Below are 15,849 nucleotides of genomic sequence, written 5' to 3'. Positions count from 1 at the left end.
GCAGAGTGGATGATGATGATATGAAATGGCGGAGTCAAATGGGTGGTGTGGTGCTAATGAAATGGAAAATTGAGAGTGAGGTAACCCAAAGTGACCTAACCGTTCCGGCCGATTAATACCTTTTTTTCCATTTTATCGCACTACTTATCTCTATCTAACAAACAATCGCCAACTTGCTTCTTATTCATCTATTGTATCTGATACACACAACATACAACAACTGTAAAGAGTTGGAAGAAGTCTTCCGTTCGGTCACTATCATTGAGAATCGAATTGGATCATCAAGCGGTGTCATCTATATATCTTACTAAAACACGAAACTCCGCCTCTTTTACACACCACCCCGCGCAAAGTTACCCGGAAGGTTGATTCAATAATCAATTGACATCTACATCTACATCTACATCTCCCTCTTACATCTTATCTCGTTCATAGATATACATTATACATCATGGTAAGTTCTCATCCTCACCCTGATACATGCAAGTGGTGAGAAGACGGTGGTAGACTATGATGGATGGATGGATGGCTGGATGGAATGACGCGTCGAGTCAAGTTTATCAATACATTCATGTCTATAAATGCTGATTTTATAATGCTCTCTTCCTTGTTGTCAATACAGGGTCAAACACTCTCTGAACCAGGTCAGTCCCCATCGTACTTCACTGTGAATAATGATCATATTTGTACTGACGTCTGACGTTGTCTTTGACCTAATCGCCGATCACCTTTAAATCATCTTCCAATTAATCCTTTGTTCATCACACCTCACACGACCTCGAAAAATTTTATCATCCTCATACCATATCAATGCCCCTCTTCTATCGCTCGTGCACTAATGGATGCTGCTTGTCATGCTGGATGGGATCATGTTCACGCTCAAATAGTCACGGAGAAACATACCACTTCGGTTATTAGGGGGAAGAAGTTCTGGGTAGGGTTGTCGGATATGCAAGGATGGCGTATCAGTGAGTAATCACCAGATTCACCATATCATTTTCTTGTTCTCGTCATGAGATATCTTATCATTTCTGTACTTCTGCTTGGAATCCAAGGAAGCAGAGGGGAATATGTAGGAATGGGACGGCGATTGTTTGATTGAATTTGATTAATCGGAGGACAATCTTGCTAATCATTCCATTTGTTCCCAATAGGTATGGAAGATGCCCATACCGTCCATCTCTACCTCCCTCCCACCGACTCATCAAGAAAAATAACCCCATCCCCCGATATACCCCAACAACCAGCCGGATCGACAGTGACGAACGATAATGAGGACGAAGAAGGGAATGAACATGCTTTATTCGGTGTATTTGACGGTCATGGTGGTTCATCTGTAGCGAAATATTCGGGTACCACTCTACATACGAGATTGGCTGGGTTGGATAGCTACAGTGAGTTAAATCTCATCACTCCGGCCATATCTCAACATCACTCCATAGTCTACCATCACTGCACACGAGGAAGGGGCTAATTATGTTGTTCCTCGCTAGAATCTGGTGATTTCGAAGCTGCACTCAAACAAGCTTTCCTCAAGACCGATGAAGACCTAAGAGCGGATCCAAATTTCTTTAATGACCCTTCGGGATGTACGGCTGTTGTTGGACTGATTACGAAAGATGGAAGAATTATCGTTGTGAGTAATAGTCATGTCAACAAGTGTAACTGTAAGGTCTCTTTTGCTGAATAATTCGTTTTCCTTTTTCAGGCAAACTCTGGTGATTCGAGATCAGTATTGGGATACAAAGGTCAAGCCAAAGCCATGTCAAATGATCACAAACCTACTAACAAGGGTGAGTTCAGCAATAGCACTTGTCGTCGACAGGAAACAAACAGCTGACGAAATATGGTGATAACAGAGGAAACCGCTCGTATCACTTCTGCAGGTGGATTTGTAGAGTTTGGACGTGTCAATGGTATGCTAGATTATTTTCTCACAATCATACTTCCAGTGTATACTGATCTTTACGCTAAATAGGTAACCTTGCTCTATCGAGAGCCATCGGTGACTTCGAATTCAAACAAAATTACTCCTTGGCACCTGAGAAGCAAATCGTTACTGCTGATCCTGAAATAATCACTCATAAGATTGATGGAGAGGAAGAATTCTTGGTATTAGCTTGTGATGGTGAGTATCTTGGCTCTTCTTCTTAATTCAAGCGGAAGTTGTTTTACTCTTTGTCGACATCAAGCTAATATATATCTCCATAGGTATCTGGGATTGTCTATCGTCTCAACAAGTGGTAGACTTTACTCGAAGGGCCATAGCGAACGGTGATGAACTCGGTAAAATTGCCGAAGACATGATGGTCAAATGTCTCGCTACCGATTCCGAGACTGGTGGTATTGGTTGTGATAACATGACTGTTATCATCGTTGCTTTATTGGGTGGCAGAACTCCAGAGGAATGGCAAGCGTGGGTCAAGGAGAGAGTGAAGAACAAGGGTCAGTTGGATTGTTTCTTCTTCTGATTTTCGTGGGCGTACTAATTTGCTTTTGCTGCGTGGGTAGTCGGCTACGATACCCCCGAATCCGTTCCCGATATCTTTGGTCAGAACCAAGCTAGCTCAGGTCCAGGAAATGCCCTCTCGAGTTCAGGATTCAGAGTTGCAGGTGCAGGTGGCTTAGCCAACATTGCCTCTATCCTAGGTGCATCCGGAATCACCTTCAGACCCGCTTACGATAGTGATGACGATGACGACGAGATTCAAATCATCGGAGAGGATGGTAAAGGGATTGATGTGAATGCCGATAAACCTGATACTGGTTTGATCGATGATCAAGGCGTAGAAGGGAAGACGAAACCCAAGAATGTGACTGATGAACTTGTGAGTGGTCCCCTCTAGCTATCATCTTCCCTATCATCAGTCAGAAAAAGGATTTCAGCTCATCGTCTGCTTGTACTGCTACAGGATGACGAAAAAGCCGAAGAAGCCCTAAAAGCAGAATCGAAGAAAGGTTCTGTCGAATTGTTAGATGAGGATGGAGATTCAGCTATGGATTCGGGAGACGAGTCGGATACCACCACCACTGGGGGAGCGGAGAAGCCAACGGAAGAACAAATAACGAAAGCTAAATCGATCAATACGTCGAATACCCCTCCATCACCTATCCCACCCAGTTTCTCTTCTATTGGATCACCGACCGTCCCCACCCCACAGGCATTGCAACGATCTTCCCTACCTTCCTCGTCGAAGGACAAACAGTATGATCAGTTGAAATCTGATCCTCAAGGTGATGCTCCCAGTGGTGCTGTCAAAGTTGAGGGATTGATGGATACGAGTGAAAACCCCTTGAAACTTTAGAGAGTAAAGAAAACGTTGTAATATGATTCGACTTCACATCACGTCACGTCTCGATTCCGATCTAAACATATAAAGGTTACTATACAAATATAAATATCAATATACACATACATTTCGATCTGTTTATATACATTTTTTGTGCTTGTCTCATCTCATTACGTCGTCATGTCTCCCTTCTTTTGTTATATACCCATTTTATTCCATTACAATTCATTTTGTTCTATTCAATTCAGTTCATTCCATTCCATCTATATAGGTTTGAGAATCCAAAAGAAAGTGAGAGTTCAGAGGTGATTGACAGGTCGATAAATGCATCTTTGTATTTTCTAGCAAGGAAATGCGAGGCGAGGGAAGGCGGAGTTGACCGATCGATAGGTTCATTCTGTTGATTGGTAATTCAGTCCGATTTCGTCATCTCAAAAACATGTTACCAGTAGAGTGAGCAGGAAAAAAAGCAGTTCCGTAAGCATATCAAGTGCATGTGCATGTACATGTGCATGGTACAGCACATTCCTCATTCCAGCAGGTTAGAGTCAGACAAAGTCACCAGATTCAAGATCATCCGAAAAGTTCGGGACATCAGGTTGAGATTGAAATTGAGATTGAGATTGCGAAATTTCAGATCATCAGCGATAAAGGGGGATCTCATTAGTCTGGTTCTATACTCTATATCAACATCGCAAATCACAGAACACGATTGTCTGTATATAACGTTAACCAGCCACCGATAAACATAGCATCGAGTTGTTGCCCCCTCCCCATATCTACAGCAACGATGTCCTCTTCATCAGCTTCATCATCCCTTTACTTATTCACCACCTCCCAGACGCCCTTACCACCCCGTTACCCTCATCCCTCCAAACCGAAATTGATCCTTCCATCTCTGGTTCATCGTACATTACACAACTCTCTAGATGGGGACACACCGTCCATATCATTCGATCATGGGAGTGGGAAAGGGACGGTGATCATACCTCATCCAGATGGCTTGGTGAAACATGATCTTCCCTCATCCAACAATTCAACCTCACAATCGCAATCGCAATCGCACAACCCGAGCCCTAATGGTAATGAGATTCCAGAGAATGGCTTATCGGACGAACCATCGAAATATCTGGTAGATTCTGAACTTACTGTGAAACTACACTTGGTCTCCCCTTCTTCACCTTCAAATTACCTCGAAAGGGTCAAGGAGTCTTTGGGGATATTAGAGAAGTTCAAAGGGCTGAGTAAAGAAAAGGTCGATACGCTCTTGATTGGATTTAAAGGTGTAGATTATAAAGGGAAGAAAACGGAAACCGATTCCGACTTGAATTCACAAGCGGACGGGGACAGGGAATATACGATTGATAAACAGTTAGAAAGCACAATATTGGATACCTGGAAAGAGATCTTGGAAGAACAGCGATTGGTAGGGGAACAAACGAAATTGGGTAGTTTGTATTCCCCTTTGAACCTTTTGAAACAGTTGGTATCTTCTTCTCAAGGGAAAGGGGATGTCAAGGGGATTAAGGTGAATGCGTTGGACACGCCGGATTGTCATCATTTGCCTAAAGAATACACGGGTTATGCGAGAGGGGAAGGAGTAGAGTTGTGGGCTGGAGGAGGAGGTGAAGGTTCAGGTGAGTTGATATGGTATCTTGGATGATACTATCATGAGAGAATATGGCCAGGGTTAGTACCGATGACAAGTACTTACCATCATAATAGATCCATTGCCTTCGCCTCATCTTCATAATCTCCTACAAGAGTTCTCAAGTAAACTGTCGAGTTTGACTGGAGGTACGATCGATAGTAGCCTCTTAGGGAAGTTGATAGGAGTTGATGGAGATGGGCTGGAATTTGAGAAGCGAGGTGCAGTGGATGTGAGATGGGTATTGAGTGTAAGTTGTTATCTCTTTCTTATCGAAAACCAATCAGTGCAAACTCAGGCTGAATGCGAAAACATATCAAAACGTATATAGTACACGCTCGTATCGAAAACCAGAAATGTCGTGAAAGATAAAGGGTGAGTGGGATCTCTATCATCTCTTCTTTTGAGCAACATGCTGGCAGCCACTGATATATAGTATCTTTGCATTCAACAGGTACATCGTGGCTGCCGATCTCTATCCATGATTTCACAAGGTCAGCACCATCCTCTCGATAATGCTGCAATAGGCTGGAATACACAAGGAGATGAGGAGATGGACGGGTAAGACAGAAGGATCGGCGCCCGGCGGCTTCCATCTGTATTCGACTTGCTATTTGAGAACAGCAATGTCTGCGTGATTTCAAACGCAAGAAAGAAGCATCACAACATTGTACAAATCATCTACACCCTTCGTTTCCGTTCTATATACAATGCATACATCATTCTGGCTATGGTTCTCGTCACTGTAGTAACTCTCTCTCTCTCGAAAGGGAAGACAGGAAATTTACCATCTATAACATATAAGATACTCGACCGAATTAGCTTGATATCTTCGGTAACTCGATAAAATAAAGGTACATACAGTCTGATGTCTTCTTTCAGCTTCTTCTTTTCCAAAAGGTGTCTATCGAAGGAGAAGGAGGTCAACTATCCCTGATACCACAGATGATATAAAGACATACCTTCATTCTATCTCTGATCCTTAGCAATTTCACCTCGAAATGCCCTTCTGCCGATTCTCCTCCTTCGGAATCTTCCACAAGTTTTCGATTGACTTTACAGCTGAATGCTGCGCACCTCATTATCCCCACTGAACCTACTGCATCTAGCCTATCCGAATCTTGAACCGCGTGTAACTCTGCACAACTAGATTGCCAGGTCCATTCACCGTTCTTGGTTAATTTGAGCTCCGATGTATACGATACGGACGGTATAATTTGGAGGATGAGGTCGGCTTGTTTGGGGGAGAGAGACGGGTGAGAGAGGAATGGTGAGAGGAGAGAAGATAGGGTTGGTGAAGAGAGGGTACGATATTTATCTTTTGGTTGAACCCGTTTAAGTCAGATTGGCAACGAAGTATGGTATGTGTTCATGTCCACTGAACCACTTACGATCTGTAAGACTCAGTTGGTCAGCATGTAGTACAAAGCAATATACATGTGCCAGTAGGATAATCAGCTTACCGTCTAAATCATGGAACAAAGCTGCTAATTCCACTACTAACAAATCAGGTTGAGGGTTCAAGGTTTTCGCAATTCTCATTGCAAGTCTTCTGACTCGATCGACTATCCAGAATGAAGTATCAGCCGATCATTCTGGTTAGTTGAGATATGGAGATAAGGGACTCGCCATGAGGCCAATCATGCGACGGATCGTATCTGTTGATGAAGCCGGATCTAATCAGCTACACCACAGATGGAGTAAGAGGGATGGATATATTCACCCCGCCATGTGTGCTCTCACAAACGCCTCAGCCTTGTCAAGTAGCTCTTGTTCACCAGTTCCGTCTGCCTCGCTCATCATGCTTGATCCGGTTCTATATCGATGAGATGATTATGTCTATGTCGAGCAGTCAACAAATGTCTGTTGTGATCTGGTCAAAGTTTACGTGTACGCGTGAGGCGGACAACGCGTGTGGAGGTCTGTCCTGTAGTTGACCCAATCATCCTGAGTGGATAGTGGCAGCTCAGGATTGTTTGCTTAATGTTTACTAGGACGGACAAACAGCGGAATGGAGACTTGGACTCTTGTTCAATCCCGTCTTGCCCCTCTGAACAGAAAAGGACAAGTCAAAACCGCCGGCTATGCTCTCTGGTCATCGGACTAAAGGAGGTTTCTGATACTTTCCCCTTATCTCGGATCAAAGAGTCACGAGTTGACTGAGAACCGGAACGTTCGGATGTGAGAGGTATGGCGACAGATGGGCTGAAAGATTTGAGACTGAGAGCTGCACTTGTTTGCTCCATCGACATGAGGATTGGACATGAATAGGAAGGAGACAGGGTAAGAGGTAGGTCAGTTGGCTCGAGATACAGAGCATGAAGACTTCCTTTGATTTCCTAACCCCTTATACTTTGAAGACGATGACATAGTTATTAATTGACGAGTTTAACCGGTATTGTCAATGACGATGTCGGAGAAGACTCGATTTCATAAATAAAAGGAAGTTCTAGTTGTGGTGTTGATGGAGATGCAAAGGTTCAGTGAGTCCACAGCGTTTTCAATACTTCCACAAACTCACGACTACCAACTCTATCTCGTCCCACACAGTCATCACAACACATACAGTACCAGACCTATCACACTACTACCAATGTGGAAGTGGCTCAAAGATATGGGTTCAGCACACTCAGCACCTAGGCATGATTATAATGGACCTCTATTTGGGGGTCATTATCCTGGCGATTTCTCAATCAGAGTGAGTACTCGCTTTAAAACATATATATTCATATATCATAGTGGAGAGCTTTTCTACCTCTCGGTATCATTTGGTTAAATCTTATTATATACTATAGCGTAACAGACCAGATACGAATAAACCCCTCCCGCCTCCGCCACCTCCTAAAGAAACTAGATCAGTAAGATTCGGCAACGATCCTCCGTAAGTCTAAGGTCCGTCAGTCCGTTCGTTCATATCCTCGTGAATGTAATGTTTCATGATGACATTTGGCCGTGGATTAGCGCCTGGGTGTTCTATAAGAACCGACCAGCAGATGAGAACCTCGCCAACACGCGATACTGTTATTCGCCACCTACTACAAATAGGAGTAATACTACGCCACCACCAGCTTATGGGACATGGGACGAGGGGCCATTGATTGTAAGGAATCAATAAGCATGCATCCGAATCTCGGATAAGTGCTAGGATGTCGAAGGGAAGGGGAAACGATGACTTTCTTTACGTGGCGGTTTTCGGTGTGGGAATATCAGAAGTTACCTTGTGAATTGTGATCCCAAGGATGTATTATTGTGGTAAAATTCATTTTTATATGAACATATGTATCTCTACATAAGCTGTAACAGATTGGAAATACATAATGGCAACTATGTGGACAACACTAAAGAGAATCTCTCGCACCACCTACATGCAAAGCTGATTATTCACATCACTCTCCGTTGCATTATTGAGTACAATATATAGTGTATGGAAGGAATAGTCTACTTAAGAGCTGTATGGAAGGATTAGTAACAGGATTAGAAGAAACTACCTAGATTGTATATAGTCTCAGCAGTATGTCGTTGTACGTATGCATTAGATTTGTATATGGTCCCCACTACACCGACTGAGTGACGGAAAAAAGCTGATGCGCCCTTTAGATCTGATGGCGAGATCGCGTGAAGCTTATATCCTTAGATCTATCATATCTGAGATAGTCCCTTTTATGCTTGACGACGGAGAGTCAAAGCTTTGATCAGCCTGTGAATGCTGAAAGCTATCAATGCATACATATATGAGTATATGAGGGTACGGGACAGCCTGGGCGACCGTCTGTCGATTATGATATCCACTTCAGCTCTTTATCTGTGGACATCTGACTGATCACCAATCAACATGGCGACTTCTCATTTTCCTGAGGGTATATACCACTTGACTACAGCTTTGCTATCACGCTTCTCCTTTCAACATGTGATTGTGTTGGTCATGACTATCATGGTGCTCTATCTTCTTGACTGGTTTAGAGAATACCTCAATGTCAGAAGCGTGAGTATATCTTCGACCTTGATTCATTCCCTCGGCGTAGTCTACGCTAATGATATATATGTATCACAGCAAGTGAGAGGACTGCCAACGATCAGTAGTCTGTTCGAATTCTTCGAATCTTCCTATCGCCAGAAGTTGCTGCACATACCATACATCGTACCTGTCCGAGACTATACTATTGAAACACCATGGGATAGTGAGTAAGATCCTCGCTCTTCCTAGCTCATAGTTGTATGGAGTGCAAGAAACTTGAAGCTGATATACCATATAGAGTATGCCAAGTTCCGCTCTGACCTTTTCGCCTGCCCACAACTTTCCACCCCATCTTACGCAGTATATGTCACTTCCAACTCCAACGCTGCTGTCTTGATATCAAACAAATCTGGCCTTTTCGGTAAACCAATCGACATGTTCCGATATGTTGCCATCAACATATTTGGTAAGCAGATCACCAGTACGCAGAGTGGAGATGAGCATCATAGACATAAGAGAATTGTCAAGCCCTGCTTTAATGAGAATATCATGCAGACTGGCTGGTCAAAGATGGTTGAAGCTTTTCAAACTATGAAAGTTGAAGAGAGCTTTGAAGGAGGGAGAACCATCAGAGTTGTGAAAGATTGCATGATCAAAGTGAGTGCGAATATTGATATGTGCCGATGAGGTACTGTATGAGTATCCACTCAGCTGATAAACATCTGATCGCGCTTTCTCCAGCACACTCTATTTGTGTTTGGACGATCGGGCTTCAACATGGACTTTCCTTGGAATATACCTCAGAGCAAAGCTGAGGAGAACAGTGAGTCTACATCGAGCGTGTCGCATTGTTCGCTGACAGGTATCTTATCGACTCCAGTGCCATTTGCAGAAGCCTTGCACACAGTCGAAACTAGCATAACAGTGCAGGTGCTTCTGCCTCTTGTCAGTGAATCTTTTAGGATCACATATTGTAACTCAGGTTGATATCATGAGCTGAGTTGTGATTAACATGAATTCCCAGTGGATTCTGCTCCATTTTCCCTTATCATCAGTTCGCCGACTGGGTCAAGCTCAAAGATCGTTCGTGTCCCATCTAAAGGCAATGTACCATTCGAAGAGGTTGGAACTGCAAACCTCAAGTGAATATGATGAAGATGGCAATACTTCACCTCTTCCCAAAGATATTTTGGGCGCTTTGGTCGCTAGTCAGATGAGTGCTGAGTCGGAGGAAAGACTTAAAGCCGGTAAAACGAGCGAGAAGGTCGTGGGGTTGATGGAATCAGAGGTTATCGGTAATATTTGTGAGTATAACGTCGCCGCTGTATATTTGATTCTGGTTATCTGATACTCTCTGTTTCCACCACGGGGATCTTCTTACTGTGAGTATCCAGCCAAGAGTCACCTATATTCTGCCGCGGCATTCGGCTTCGCTCATATGGCGTTGTTGAACCCATTGTCTACGCTGTACCGGTTTCTAGAGCTGGCCACGAAACGACTGGTCATACCCTTACGTTTCTTCAAGCGTTCTTATGCGTCTATCCAGAATGGCAAGACAAGCTTTACGAGGAAATTATAAGTGTATGCGGAGATGAGCCACCCAGTGAGTAATGTGTACGAATCTCTTTGACGGACTTAGCTGATCGATCCTCTAAAAGGCTACCCACATATGAGTCAATTGAACATATGCTTAGCTGCCTGCTACGAGACTATCCGTCTTAAGGACATAGTCATGACCTTACCCAAATTTGCTATGAAGGATACCACTCTACCATACACCACATGGGATGATGAAGGTCACATCTCTCATAAACTACATTTTATCAAGAAGGGCAGTCATATAATCATCGATTCACCCGCACTGTCACTCAACCCTTTCGTTTGGACCGATCCGGGTAGATTCGATCCTACCAGGTTCCTAGATGCCAACGGTAGAGTATCGAGCTCGGTTAACAATTTCGCTGGATTCAGTCTTGGCCAAAGACAATGTATTGGCAAGAGGTTCGCCGAGGTGGAGATGGTGGCGTATATAAGTCATTTGATCAAGGAATACAGATTGTTTCCTATTGAAAAGGATGGAGAGAGTGTACATGAGATGAACGCTAGAATTTTAAAGGGAAGAGAGGAGTTGACGTTGACGCCTGGAAAGTTTGCGGTTAGGTCTGAGAAACGATAAGGGGTGGAAACCTCTTTAATTCATCAAAGCAGAATGATCTTCAATGTACATATTTGATCGAAGACTCTGTACAAATGATTTGTATATATTCTTCTCAGTAGATCTCTAAAAGTGCAGCTGCAATTGTGAATGACCTTCATCTGTGAAAGAAACGCTGAAGACAAACCAAAATTTGCCACCCGACTGAGACTTTTCGAGGTGGCGTAGAACAATTCATGACACATCGGAATAAGAAGCACAGATGGTATCGGTCCATATTTAAGAGGATACGGAATGTATGGAATTGCGCGAAGTCAGATGCTGATTGCTCAAAGAAAGTCCTTAGATTTCGTAATGTCTTATCCCGACTGTTCGAAACGAACGATCATCAGGTCATCTCGCGGAAGTATAGTAAATAAGACAGGCTTCGCTCACATGTGTAATTTCTTGTTCATCGCACTAGCCAGAATCAACTCCTTCTCCTTTTGTTCCTTCTTCCTCGTAAGCGCTTTATGTTTTTCAATACAGATCCACGAACTCACATCAATTGAATGACAGTAATAATACTTCAGAAACCTAGTTACGCCTAAATCCAGCAGATCCTTCTTGACCCTAAATGAGATGACCAGTCTCTTGGTTTGATCGCGTAAAACAAAAACGTGATCTGGCGTCTGCTATAGGAGATGCGGACAGGTCAATAATGGGATTTGCGCCAGATTGAGGTGTCTGGATTTCCTCCGTAGCTAACTTTGTGAGCTGCAAATTATAGCATGAAAATGAGCTGTGTTTCAATTATATTGCTATGTTGGATTTCGTTCGTTCGCAAACCGAAAATTCACTCACATTATGACAAACCATCTCGGCTACTAGTCTAGCATCTACAATCCATTGCCTATAGGTAGTAGCTAAGTCCTTTTGAGGTCCGGCACGACGACCACAGACACTGTCTATGCAAGCTTTCAGCATCCTGAGCATTGGGGTGAGGGTACATCGACCCAATCACTCACAATTTGGCCACTTGAGAGACGATTTTTTCGTGAAATTGAACGCTATTGAGTGTGTGTAACTTCTTTGAAGACTGTGAGGATCATATGTATACGATGAGCAGGCAAATCAGATGGTCTCAATGAAATATTTATGCACCTGATATTCTCGTAGGAGAGCTTCTCCATCATCGAGACGTTCCTGCTGTTCGGTAGACAGCTGGGCTACCATGGTGAATGGAAGGGATGTAACAGAGTATCGAGAATCTGTGATAATATGCAAAAGCTATGACGTGAATATGCAGACAAAGATACCAAGATGACTGTCGATTGGAATGAGTTTTAGGTTGCAGCATTGTCCCGGGAAATAGTTAGGTGATGTAAGCATACACGTACATACTAAAATAAGACAATCCTGAACCTTCTTTCTTGGGCAAAATGAGGTCCTGCAGATAGACTGCGCGGTGCTGTTTTCTAAGCCCCGATCTGTGGGAAGTGTCTTGTCATAAACTAGAAACATAAACAACTTAGAAGTCCCCTCGGCACACTACGTTGTACAGCAGTCTCGATAAAGTGTTCCAGGACAAAGTCATATATGACATGTTCAACAAGTTGGGTGGCGATGTGAGCCAGCATAGACACGACAAATTCATAACACCAATGGAAATACAATATCGTAGATTGATGCAGATGCAAATCATCCTGACACTCAGCCATAGCCATTATTTGACAGCGCTCTGGAAGACTACAGTATTCATATCTTATCTCGACTGTAAGTCATAACTCCTGATCAGCATACACAATTAGCAACTCATGGGTTCACTCACACATGCATTTTCTTGAATGAGTTGACCATCTCTCTTTCCCTCTCTTTAATCTCTTTGGCCCTTTTTCGAGCTCGAGCTATACGAGCTTCATTTTGATCATGAATCATGTTCGCTTTCTTGGCTGCCATTCGCCTTTCTAGCCCGTAAGGAATCAGATCGGCCGGTGCACAGAAGATTGTTCTCAACAACCTTTCCATCTGATGCTCGATGAATGACATCTTTCTAGGTGGGATATTCGCTCGGGGAGCTAGGACCTGTGTGGGCGTTGTTGCGATTTCAACCGTTTCGGAAGGGTATATCAGAGTGAACACGGGACTAGCGCCTGTCATCTTGCCCAAGCGGACGTTTGCTTCTTTGTCCTTCAAAGAATGCTCAGGCGATAGATCCTGAATCTCATTGGACGCCGCTGTAGTCAACTTATCAACAACAGTTTGAGGTCAGCTGATGAGATCGCACGACATATATGTTCGGGGAAGCCGTTCCGACTAACCTCGCGGATAGCTCCTCTCACGTATGTCATTCCATCTTTCAACCAAGAGTCAAATGTGCGAGACCTGTCGAGTTCTGGTCCCTGACGACGATCTTCCTCGCTGCGAAACAGATATATCTTGCCGCATCAGTGGGCTTACTCCACTCGTCCTCATATCTTTGGCACTCACTAATCCACGGCTTGAGCACCGAGAACCGTAATCATCTCCTTGATGCTCAAGGTATGTGTAGCTTTGGCTGCCTGCGATATGAACGTAAGCTTGGTACGTGGGCATTTCCGAGTCTTTCTCCCCGACATTGCTACTCACTCGTGCGCTTGCTAGGGTCTCTCGACCCTTGGCTAGCTGTTCGCGTCCGTTGGCGTTCAAGCAGAGAGGCATGCTGAAACGTATATCTAAGCGTCTTGGTCACAACAAGAAATGAAAGGAATAGCGATTATTTAATGATGCAGCGAAAATCAAAAGAAGAGATTGAGATGAGCCAAAGCAAAACGTTGCATGTCTGAAAAGGTTGGTGTTATGACAGGGACGGTTGCACAAGTGGCAAAAGGTAGTGCGACTCTGGTCCAATTGACGATTTTACTGACGGTCATCCAACCCTAAATCTGGGCAGTCATGAAACTTAATATTGTGAAAAGTTATGGACACCCGTTCGACAAGTGGCCCAATATAAGTGGTCTTGTCGGAATTCTAGAAAGTGTTCAAAGTACTTTCTGATTTGATATTCTATTACACTACTCTGTTTCTCAACTAAATCGATCATCCTGTGAGCTGATACTGAAAAAATCGTTACTTCAAGCTTTTCAACTCTGATAACGCCCACCCACAGTTTTAACCATCATCCCACGATGCTCTCGTACACAATGGCTCACGCTCTCGCTGAGGAGGGTTATCAAGCATACGATGAGAGTGAAACTCGGCGAGGCCCTTTGCGTCCCTACTACTCCGCACCCCTTCTACCTCAGGGTGTTGGTCATAGCCACTCGAACACTTTCTTGATGGCCATCTCTCCGCCCCCCCTCCAATATGAGATCTCTACTGCAACATCTCCCCTCACGCCACTTCCGGAAGGTTATTACCTCGATCATGAGCACGGATCCGAGTGTGAAGATGAAGATGCCCAGGCTACAGATGACATTGGAAGATCTCATGAGATGTCGACTTGGCTGTTTGATGTAGTCGAAGCGCTCAGACTTGAACAATGGAACTGGCTGGCTTACAAAACGCCTACACTATGCTCCTTGTCTCAAGCCTCAGCCGCTGCTCTGGAGGATCCGGTGGAGATCTTCTCCTATCCTCATTCCGATCCATGGACAACTTTTAGGGATCTTTTACGTGATCGGTGGGAGGGATTAGCTGCTTCCAGCGTGATCAGCAAAGAGACAGAACGACTTGTATCGATGGACGATGAGTACAAAAGCAATCATAACCTGACCAATGAAGCCGGGTTGAGCCATCATTCTGCGGTGGCACTTGCACGATTGCTTGAGCTGCTGGCTAAACAGCTGGATCCATCTGCGCTATTGGAAGTCGCTGGAGAGCGTGGTGGCAATACAGTTGACTGGATGATCAATCTCAGGACGAGCAATCAAGGTCGAGAAGGCACGTGCGCCGTTGCCATCGAATTGAAACCAATTTGGAATGCGAATCCTGAACATTTCGGTTTGATTGAAGAGTTCGCCCGGCGAAGCACCAGAAATTCGCCGTCTCTGCTGTATCATGTGAAGAACACAGGTATTATTACGGAGCCAGCATTGGATCCCCACTCTGCCCGACTGCTGGCTCAACTTCTGGGATACATGCGCCGGTATCAAATTCGATTCGGATGTATATATAACGGTGACATTCTCCTTGCCTTGGAACAGATCGATGACGGCCGATTTTGCTTGCTGCCTCCATTACTTACCGATCCTGAGAAGCCAGTGAACTTTGTTCTAGCAATAATGGCTCTTACCAACTATTCCGATCGGAAGCTGAGCGACGAGGCCTCGCAGGCATGGTCCTTTGCATCACAGGGTATGGAGGGCGACTTCTTTGATGACCTCTCAGAAGCTGAAGCATTTCAGGAGCTCGAAGGAGAAGAAGAAAAGCAAGAAGGGGAAAACGGCTACGGTCAAGGTGACCGGCCTGAGTCATATGGAGAAAAAGAGGTAGATGAAGATATATATGAAGATATGGATGAAGATGCAGAGGTAGAAGAGGACGATGAAATGGATAACGACACAAGTGCAACCTATCTCCCTGACGACGATGTTACTGAGGAAGATTACGATTATGAATCCGACCGGTCAGAAGCATGAAATACAGTTGCCTTCTGGTGAGATGAGGTACAGTGGAATGGATCAATACATACCAGTGAGTACCATTCACAGATATGGTCTTCAAGGAGGTAGCACGGTGACTGACTAGTATAATTAGATGCCGTATGCGGCGGATATCCCGATCAACATACATACAATGAGCCATTACCCCACTCGCATTCCCCCACTTTGATCGAGCGTAC

At 44.2% G+C, this 15,849-nt stretch overlaps 8 protein-coding genes across 8 annotated transcripts; 5 read left to right on the top strand and 3 right to left on the bottom strand.

Annotated features, from left to right (window-relative positions):
* Positions 1 to 838: 838 nt before the first annotated feature.
* Positions 839 to 3,305, top strand: L199_003407 (uncharacterized protein; the record flags this gene model as incomplete). Its single annotated transcript, XM_064889140.1, has 9 exons — positions 839 to 968; positions 1,155 to 1,394; positions 1,494 to 1,636; positions 1,709 to 1,793; positions 1,860 to 1,916; positions 1,979 to 2,128; positions 2,212 to 2,445; positions 2,512 to 2,828; positions 2,913 to 3,305. The coding sequence occupies 9 exons, from the start codon at positions 839 to 841 to the stop codon at positions 3,303 to 3,305; spliced, it is 1,749 nt and encodes a 582-aa protein (XP_064745212.1).
* Positions 3,306 to 4,080: 775 nt separating this feature from the next.
* L199_003406 (uncharacterized protein) lies at positions 4,081 to 5,423 on the top strand (the record flags this gene model as incomplete). The annotated part of the gene is made up of 4 exons (XM_064889139.1): positions 4,081 to 4,927; positions 5,016 to 5,188; positions 5,270 to 5,313; positions 5,393 to 5,423. The coding sequence occupies 4 exons, from the start codon at positions 4,081 to 4,083 to the stop codon at positions 5,421 to 5,423; spliced, it is 1,095 nt and encodes a 364-aa protein (XP_064745211.1).
* Positions 5,424 to 5,678: 255 nt separating this feature from the next.
* L199_003405 (uncharacterized protein) lies at positions 5,679 to 6,738 on the bottom strand (the record flags this gene model as incomplete). Its single annotated transcript, XM_064889138.1, has 6 exons — positions 5,679 to 5,729; positions 5,801 to 5,842; positions 5,901 to 6,256; positions 6,402 to 6,503; positions 6,568 to 6,596; positions 6,662 to 6,738. The coding sequence occupies 6 exons, from the start codon at positions 6,736 to 6,738 to the stop codon at positions 5,679 to 5,681; spliced, it is 657 nt and encodes a 218-aa protein (XP_064745210.1).
* Positions 6,739 to 7,531: 793 nt separating this feature from the next.
* On the top strand, positions 7,532 to 8,053 carry L199_003404 (uncharacterized protein; the record flags this gene model as incomplete). The annotated part of the gene is made up of 3 exons (XM_064889137.1): positions 7,532 to 7,636; positions 7,734 to 7,819; positions 7,900 to 8,053. 3 exons carry the CDS (start codon positions 7,532 to 7,534, stop codon positions 8,051 to 8,053), a joined length of 345 nt encoding a protein of 114 aa, XP_064745209.1.
* Positions 8,054 to 8,770: 717 nt separating this feature from the next.
* Positions 8,771 to 11,069, top strand: L199_003403 (uncharacterized protein; the record flags this gene model as incomplete). Its single annotated transcript, XM_064889136.1, has 8 exons — positions 8,771 to 8,920; positions 8,990 to 9,116; positions 9,192 to 9,550; positions 9,635 to 9,716; positions 9,774 to 9,838; positions 9,918 to 10,201; positions 10,375 to 10,496; positions 10,552 to 11,069. 8 exons carry the CDS (start codon positions 8,771 to 8,773, stop codon positions 11,067 to 11,069), a joined length of 1,707 nt encoding a protein of 568 aa, XP_064745208.1.
* A 410-nt stretch (positions 11,070 to 11,479) lies between these two features.
* Positions 11,480 to 12,263, bottom strand: L199_003402 (uncharacterized protein; the record flags this gene model as incomplete). Its single annotated transcript, XM_064889135.1, has 5 exons — positions 11,480 to 11,660; positions 11,740 to 11,804; positions 11,892 to 11,991; positions 12,056 to 12,126; positions 12,192 to 12,263. The coding sequence occupies 5 exons, from the start codon at positions 12,261 to 12,263 to the stop codon at positions 11,480 to 11,482; spliced, it is 489 nt and encodes a 162-aa protein (XP_064745207.1).
* Positions 12,264 to 12,854: 591 nt separating this feature from the next.
* On the bottom strand, positions 12,855 to 13,727 carry L199_003401 (uncharacterized protein; the record flags this gene model as incomplete). The annotated part of the gene is made up of 4 exons (XM_064889134.1): positions 12,855 to 13,274; positions 13,349 to 13,448; positions 13,518 to 13,588; positions 13,656 to 13,727. The coding sequence occupies 4 exons, from the start codon at positions 13,725 to 13,727 to the stop codon at positions 12,855 to 12,857; spliced, it is 663 nt and encodes a 220-aa protein (XP_064745206.1).
* Positions 13,728 to 14,209: 482 nt separating this feature from the next.
* L199_003400 (uncharacterized protein) lies at positions 14,210 to 15,646 on the top strand (the record flags this gene model as incomplete). Its single annotated transcript, XM_064889133.1, has 1 exon — positions 14,210 to 15,646. One exon carries the CDS (start codon positions 14,210 to 14,212, stop codon positions 15,644 to 15,646), a length of 1,437 nt encoding a protein of 478 aa, XP_064745205.1.
* Between the last annotated feature and the right edge of the window lie 203 nt (positions 15,647 to 15,849).

Source organism: Kwoniella botswanensis, chromosome 1, assembly GCF_036426115.1.
Source record: "Kwoniella botswanensis chromosome 1, complete sequence".
Lineage (NCBI taxonomy): Eukaryota > Fungi > Basidiomycota > Tremellomycetes > Tremellales > Cryptococcaceae > Kwoniella > Kwoniella botswanensis.
Note: the sequence above shows the minus strand (reverse complement) of the source record. Positions and strands in the feature narration are given on the sequence as shown.